The 8,181-nt window shown below is 42.1% G+C and overlaps 1 protein-coding gene across 4 annotated transcripts in view; it reads left to right on the top strand.

The window, feature by feature from the left end:
* The window catches only part of ccser1 (coiled-coil serine-rich protein 1), a 108,323-nt gene extending 101,125 nt beyond the window's left edge, over positions 1–7,198 (top strand). The window contains exon 11 of one of the 4 annotated variants that reach the window (XM_020602447.1): positions 6,856–7,198. In XM_020602447.1, the coding sequence (XP_020458103.1) occupies positions 6,856–7,074 (219 nt within the window). In that variant the 3' untranslated portion in view covers positions 7,075–7,198. The remainder of the gene's footprint in view (positions 1–6,855) is intronic. The other 3 variants (XM_020602448.1, XM_020602450.1, XM_020602453.1) reach the window with 3 other exon arrangements.
* The last annotated feature ends 983 nt before the right edge of the window (positions 7,199–8,181 follow it).

Raw genomic sequence — 8,181 nt, 5'->3', positions numbered from 1 at the left:
CTCAGGTGTTCAAATACTTATGTTCAGCAGTGCAAGACAAATAAATTCTTTAAAAATCATACAATGTGATTTCCTGAATTTTTAAAAAAAATTCTGTCTCAGAGTGGGAATGGACCTACAATGTGAATGTCAGACCCCTCCATGATTTCTAAGTGGGAGAACTTGCAAAATCGCAGGGTGTTCAAATACTTCTGTTCCTCACAGTATATTCAGACAATCAAAAACAATAAAAAACTAATCTAATTAGGTGGACACTTTGGTCTGTTTTTGTAAAGAAATTATTAGACTCTCACTATTCAAGTTGTTAGTTGTCTTAAGAATTAGTTATTGATGACTCAGAAAGTCTTTAGAAGTCATCAGAGGACAATGCAGATTAATTTGCATGATGATTATACAGTATTTGCCACACTGGTCCTGCTCCTCCCAGGTGCTTTTTAGAGGATGGGACTATGCTATGCGTAGGAAGTGCTGTGAATCTGGCTTCCTTCCATTACACAACAAACACAAAGTTATGTTTGTGTGCACCAATACCACAGTTTCTTTTGAAATCACCAAGTTAGCAAAAATTGTTAATGTGCCCCTCAAGTACTCACCAGTTCAAGCAACTTTCATTCTGTCCCAAGTGTGTGTTGGAACACGTGAGAGCACATGGTTTAAATAAACACAGTATACAGCCTTTGGTTTATGTGCCATATATTTAGTTATAAAATTTGAAATACTTCCTTGAGGCTATTGCTGTAAATAGGTTTGTTTTCTGTTCCAAATTGTTGTTGCAGCAAAAAAGGCAAGAGATTATTCAATCTCAGACACTGTTAAATATGCAGGCCTGTAGCCACATTGATATTCAATAGAATTAACCCTGTCCAACATATTGTAAGTCTAAATACTGATCAGGTTACAGACACATGCACACCATTGTTTCATGCTTGTAGGTTATAGCAGGTCACTGGGTTTGACTTGTGTCACTCAATATAACATCACACCAATGCACTCGTCTTTACAGTGTATTGTATTGAAGACTGTAGGATTAAAGATCACAGCACAGAAGACTGGTAGCATTCAGAGCTGATTAGATGTATAGGACATCACATTAGTGTCCTGCCTTTCAGTGTGTGCCTCCAGCAGTAAGGTCCAGGGTGTGACATCCAGCCAGCTGGTTAGCAGTTTGCTGCAGTGTGGGATGGACTGACAGCTAGAGCAACATAAGCTCAACTTTAGTCCTCTCTTATTCTCCATCTTTCTTCGTCATCTCAGCGCCAACCACACCCATACTGTCACCACTGAGGAAGGGGAAAAATAACTTACCTCCCCCTCTTTTTCTGAGCTCGTGTGGTCTCCAGACTGCAGTAGCATACCATCAATCCTCTGGCTGTCAGGCCCAGCCCTGCCTGGCGCTGGCATTCTTAAGCACCACGATACATAATGAAAAAAAAAGTGAGACAAAGGAACAAAAGAAAGGACAGAGTGGTGGAGAAGGTGAGAGATGAGAGAAGGTGGCAGGTTGGGGGAGGAGGGGGTGAGAGTCAAGGAAACATTCTGTATATTGTGCCAAGGATCCTGAGCTGAACAGGAAACAACTTGACTACTGTTATCTCCTCTATGGAACTACAGGTGCCTGGGTGTGACACACTTTACAAAAGGCAGCCAGCCTCCAGTCCAAAGTTAGCATTAGCTGACTGACTGGTAAATTTGGCAATCCAGTAGAAGGTGCTAGGTACTGCTAACATGACACAAAGCACTAGCGATACAAAGAACTAACATTATTTGACTAACATTAACAATTCACAAAGTACTCTCAAATTTAAATCATTTATTACAAAGGTAAACTCAGCATACAAGGTAAAATCATGACCATGCTCCTGCTGGTCACTAATGTTACCAAAACAAACACATCAACCATAGATACTAATTCATCCAGAAGAAAGAACACTATATCTGAATTAACTCTGAGTCTTTTGGCTACTTTTATCACTGTCTCTCTTAAAAAGCCAAACAAATTTAAACCCTGGTTTCTGCTCTTTCTGTGTCCCACTATCTCTGTGCAAAAGAACGCGACCTCTTCAGTTGGGCAGGCACTGTCTCAAACACAGTGTGACACCAGGTCCTCAGTGGCTGGCAGTTTGACATGACTACTCACAATTCAAAAAACACTTCTTATTACCTTTGCTAGGTGGCAGGTGGGGCTAATTTACAGACAGCTCAAAATTGGGAGAGCTGTATAGGGAAATGGCGAGGAGAGGCAGGGAACAGAGGGTAGACAGAGATGGAAGACTACAATTAGGTCTAGATGAAGAGAAGGAGAGGAAAGCAAGGATGCTGCTACAGGCTGTACAAGAGACTCACTTCCTCAGGGGATTGTGTACTGATGGAAACCAGCCAGTTTAAAGTAAAGGTTTGCTATGGCCTTGAAACTTGAAGCCCAGGCTTCTGTTTCACCCCTTGTTGGATTGTTTGTTTTTGACTTATCCATCAAACGACCTTTTGTTGATGTACACACTGTACCTGGTCTCAGATTAGTCAATGATACTTGACTAGTGTGCATCAAGTGATAGTTAGAGCTTTGTGAGTGTGGACATCATGTTTCTCAGCTTGTCTCTTTTTGTCACTCCTACACTTTCAAAAAACAATTGTTACAACCAGGCTACAGGGGAAGTTGGATAGAGCACATTTTAAAATTATTAAGAAACAATGTGGTATAAGTAGATTGTGCTACCTGCAGAGTTTGTTGGTTGAGGGAAAGTGAAGGACATGTAGGAAAGGCCTTGTGTACTGCAGGTGGATCAGCTGGCTCATTGATCAGGAACAAACGATTGTCTGGGCTTTCTGAAACCATTAACAGAGTGGGTAGAGAAAGACTCCAGACACGACATAGCATTAACACAAACTATGTCTAGCACTAATAGCACAGTAGATCATTTTTTAAGTCTTTTTCAGAACTCAAAAAGGATTATTTGTCTTTTGAGTCCCCACATGACAACAGTATCACAAATGATGGTTAAAGAGGTGAGATCAAATTTACAGTTTAGGTGCTGTCATTATGGGCATAAATATGAATGAGTCTGTCTGGTGAGATAAAGGTAGAAAGGATCAGGTAGGATGTTTGGGCTCACGTATCCCAGTTAGAAAATTATATTTGGTTATCATCTAAATAGGATTTAGAGTACCATCTGTGTGGGTGACTGCATTGTTATTGTATCTGTACTGAACACCCCGGCGTTTCACACTTTCAAAGAACCAGAGGATTACTTTGTTCACAGAGTATGTGGGTGTCAGAATATAAAGGATTCACATTTGCAAGCCTTCACTAATCTCACTGTGAAAAGTTGGAAACTTTTGGGGTTCGGTGCATTTCAGCCCTTTGACCTTCATTAGAATTAGGTGTGTGTTGGTGCAGGGATACATGGTGTGCACCTACAGTAGGAGCACTTTGCTTACATTGGGCCTATGTTAGACCTAACAGTCAGTGTTGTTGTCTATAATTAATTCGTTTGAGGGGATCAACAGCCATGAGATAAATCTGCCACGCCTTCTCATCTCCTGGTATAAAGATGACAGCCAATAACAAACATTATATAGGGATGTTTTAGGGTTTTAAGGGGCTCTTTTATGCAAACTTGGCATTTACCACATTGCTGTGTTCTTCACTGCCCAATAAAATCTAAGGCTGCAAGAGAGAGCCGCCTTAAATCACTGTGATTTACCTAGGGCTACGTGCGTGTGTATTTATAAGCCTGCATGTGTGTGTAAGAAACGCTCCAGAGTGTTTGCACATACACAGGCCATTCTGTCACTGGTGAGGAGGCAGCCTGCCTGCCGCAGAACATGTACTTGAGAAAGGACACCTGAGTTTGTAAATCAGTTCCACTCTGTTTTTTTCCTCTGCGCCTTTGCTGCCTCTTCTTCTGTTGTTCTCATTTGTCTGTCTTTTTAATCACTGTCTTATTAGTCTCTCATTCATTCTTCAGGCCTTTTCCTGTCTTTTTGTTTACTCCTCTCTTTCTCTGTGCTTGACCTCTCCATCTGCCCTTCTTGTATACCCACATACAGTGCCCCAGTTCACCAGCATCTTTCTTGATACAGAGCATATGTTTCTACAACCATCCCTTTCATTGTTGTCTGCCAATTTGTATCTTGCTGCTTTTGCTTTACCTTCTGTTTTTTTTCCCTCAAATATCTGAGGGTGCAAAAAACGTTGTTTCTGTAAGATTAGAAATGTAGCCCTAATTATGCTGCCTCACATAAACCTACATGTCCATAGTGGGTATTCGGCACTGTGGCAATTCCCTCGTGTTTCTTCACAGCGTTCCTACGTAGAAAATATGGCTAGGATGGCAATTCTCACATTTCTTAATTAGATAAAGGAAACTGCAAGACGCCCTATAGAGTTTATTCGCCCATTAGAGCCTGTTTGAAAGCACAAGCACACTCCCGGTGCTTTGTTGTTGTTGTTGTTTTTGACAGTTGTACATGAAAGGACAGAGACTGAGCTTTTAAAAAGCAGATTTATGACTGTAATTTAGATTTTGTAAGAGTGATCAAATGAGAATGTCAGATACTGGCTCTGTAGATTGGTGGGTCACATGCATTAGAGACATGCAGATTGACAGATTAGGATTTTATCACCAAACGTAACCGTCTTATGTTGACAGCATTTTATGTAAGCCATTAAAATAAAAATAAAAAGCTTTCTACTTATGTACATACACATTGACCGCTGTACCAGAGTCAAATTCCTCATGTGTCCAACACACCTGGCCAATAAAGCTGATTCTGATTCTGATACTTTATCTTTAAAGTAAAGTGGGAAAGAAAATATTTCTATTTTCTACTCATGATCTCAGTATCAAAAACAGAAGTTCCAAAGCAGGATTGACCCTGTTCACTTACACTGTTCTAAGGACTGTGTTTACTTATTTTATTTACTCCATACTGCCTGAGACTAAATTAGAGTCCAGCGCAGTCACAGGCAAATCCTCATAAAATCCTTTCATACTTTGAAATGAAATGAGGAAAAAAAAGCACCTCACAATGCTCAGGGGCTAGAAACTTTCACAAGCCATTGCACTGGCTGAATTTCCCTACCATATATTCTAATTGGTACGACTTTCTTTTTACTGCATGAAAATGGCTACTTTATTAAACATGTCTGTGTAATTAGGCTACTTATTAAAGATGTGTGCACATACAAAACAGGTTTAAAGCTTTCTTTTTAATCTGTTGACCCAACATATACATCAATTAAGTTCATACTTCAATTTGTTCTTTAACAGCAGTATAGAATGTGCAACAGACACTGACTGTGTATTGACCCCCACGGCACACAGTGCACATGTCATACAGACAGAAGTAGCCAAATTATAGCAGCTGAGACTGTTTGGTTCAGGGCACAAATACTGTCTGATAAAATTGCTGCTTTACTAACACTGGGAAAAGGACAAAGATCTGTCTATGTGTGTGCATCAAAGTGCAGCTGGTGTGTAGGTTTGCATAGGAAAAATAGTTGCATCATATGCAGCAGCTGAGAAACCATGTAATTCAGTGGGACAATAACATTAGCTTAAGAAACTGACTACCTTTGGATTGCATTGAATTCTATTGAAGATGCAGTGACTGTATTACAACTCAGTGAACTCTTAATTTTAGTGTTTTCTCTTATCTTTCTGTCCGTGTGACATTTTGGCTAATTATGCATCAGCCAACATTTTTCTGTCCTATCTCCCTTATTTCCAGTTTCTTTGTGAATCCCCCCACCCGTTCCCTTCTTTAATTTGATTTCGGGTTGACAATGTTAGCTCATGAAAATAAACTGTGTCATTGAATTAACATTCCCACTGTTATATTGTGCTTACTCAATTAGCTGCGTTCTGGCTAATTACGTTTCTACTTCTCAGACCAGATCAACAGCCTCGGCTCCCTTATTACATTACTTCTAATGTTAATTTACGTGCACAGACACATGGAAACATAATCCCATTCAGACATATGAAAGCACATGGGCGTTTACATAGATATGTGCGTGTATGGACAAACGTATTGACAGACCTGTTTGCATATGCAGCTACACAACCACATGCTCATACATACTGCATGCATGCCGCACACGGGAAAACACACACAGCTGATGTGTTGGCAAATGTCAGCTCAGCTTATTCTCTAATGAGGCTCAGTGTTGGATGAAAATGTTTTAGTTTATTGAATGCTGTGAACTTGGTCCCAGTGTGATTTTAGTTTTGTGTGAGAGGGAGATTCAGAGAGATGGGCAATGATGAGATATGTTGCATGAGGGGATCCAGTGGAGCGTGAAAGAGAACAGGTGGCTCTCATTTCTGCCATGTAGCTTTATGTGCCATCTTCCTCAGTGTGTGTGTCTGTGTGATAGTGAGTGAGATCTTGTTGCTCTGTGAGTAAGGATTTGTGCATACAATGAGCGTTTATGTCCATACATGTACATGTTATCCTGTTTGTCTCTTAATGCATTTGTATTTGTGTGAGTGTGTCTCTTTATTAGTGAGCAGGGTTCCGGTTGGTTTAGAAACAATTAGAACAATCTGCAGGAGCTCAGAGAGATCGTTCTCCAAATGTCACCAAATTAACAACCTATACTCAACACAACAGTGCTCTCTCTCTCTTTCTCTCTCTCTCTCTCATGCTGCCTGTCTCTCCATTTGTCTCTGCCAGTCTGTGTCTTCCCCTCTCTCTCCATCTTGTTCCCCTGGGACATATTCGGTAAAATATTCTAGAAAAAAATAAAGATATTCATCACACACTCACTGACAGATGGAAGGAAGAGTAAATGGAAAAGTCTCTTATACATCATTGTTTATCTTTTTCCCTGTTTCTTTGTCTTTCTCTCAGACCAATCATCCAGGCCGTTGGTCAGGACTAGGCAGCAGCAGCAGCCTGCCTCCAAGAGACCGGAGGGTGGTGCGGGGTGTGGGGGTAGCACTCAGAGGGGACCTCTGTAACCAACACCCTCACCACTATCTCCACCTCTGCATGGCGGGCCACCTGCTTCTGAGCGACACACTGCCAGGGAAGACCGCCACTGCCTGGGCGTCTTGGCACAGTCCATAGCTCGCAACCCCGCTCCAAATATGACTCCAAGCTCCGCCAGCCTGTCCTCAGCCACTTCTGCGGCATCAGCCCAAACCTTACCTAGTACTCCAGCTCAGCTTCAAGTTTCACTCTCAGGCCTGAGTCCAAACAGGCTCTGGTCCAGCAGCTGCTAATCACACTACAACTCCATCTCCGTCCTTCAGACAGCCAGAGGGGGCGTCATCCTCTTCTGAGTCCTTAACTCTAGGAGGGGGAGGAGTGAGTCTGTCATGTGGGGTAAGGAGGGGAGGAGGAGAGCATCCCCCTAGCCATATTCCTCGTGCAGTCGGTGCCAGCACCTCCTCAAGCCTCCACAGTCTTGCAAGCAGGGGGAGCCCCTCTGCAAGCATCTCATTATCTGACCATGCCTCCCCTCCACCTCCTACTCCCTCATCTTCCTCTTCCTCATCCTCCACATTTACAGGTCGTTTAGGACAACCACCTCGAGGCCCTCTGTCCCTGCATAGCTATAGCCGTAAAAATGTTTTCCTCCAACATTCCCTACATACTGCTGAGCTGCAGGCTCTGACACAGAGAGACAGTTGAGGGTGCACAAACATTTACCCCGTCCCAACCATATGGAGCCATATCATTGACTTAAGTGACGTGTGACTTTATAGAAAAACTGCTGCTCCTTTGTTACAATTTGCTCGTGTTTCACTGTCTCTGTTCCCCAAAATTAGCAACAACCTGCGCTTACAATCACACTTCTCTTCTTGTAATCCAGACCAACCCTTTGCTGACATTTTGTTCAGAGATTTTCCTATTTAAACACACTCATATGCAAGTACACACACACACACACACACACCAGGCTGAGTATGAAAAAGGCACTCAGCCGTCTATCAGAACTCCCACGTTGTGTCATGCTGACAGTTTAGATATGCTTACGCCCACAGACGCACAGAGTGCACACAGACTCACAACCTCATATCCGTGCAATCACACACACACAGATCAAGTGTCACACACTTAAATACACACTCTCACCCAGAGACATCATCTGTGATATCTCTGCTTCACAATCTGCACAAATAACATAGCATTTTACTAGGACAGACAGATGAGGTATGTATTTGTCTGTAC

The sequence above is a fragment of the Monopterus albus genome, unplaced genomic scaffold, assembly GCF_001952655.1.
Source record: "Monopterus albus unplaced genomic scaffold, M_albus_1.0 scaffold56.1, whole genome shotgun sequence".
NCBI classification, from domain to species: Eukaryota; Metazoa; Chordata; class Actinopteri; order Synbranchiformes; family Synbranchidae; genus Monopterus; species Monopterus albus.
Note: the sequence above shows the minus strand (reverse complement) of the source record. Positions and strands in the feature narration are given on the sequence as shown.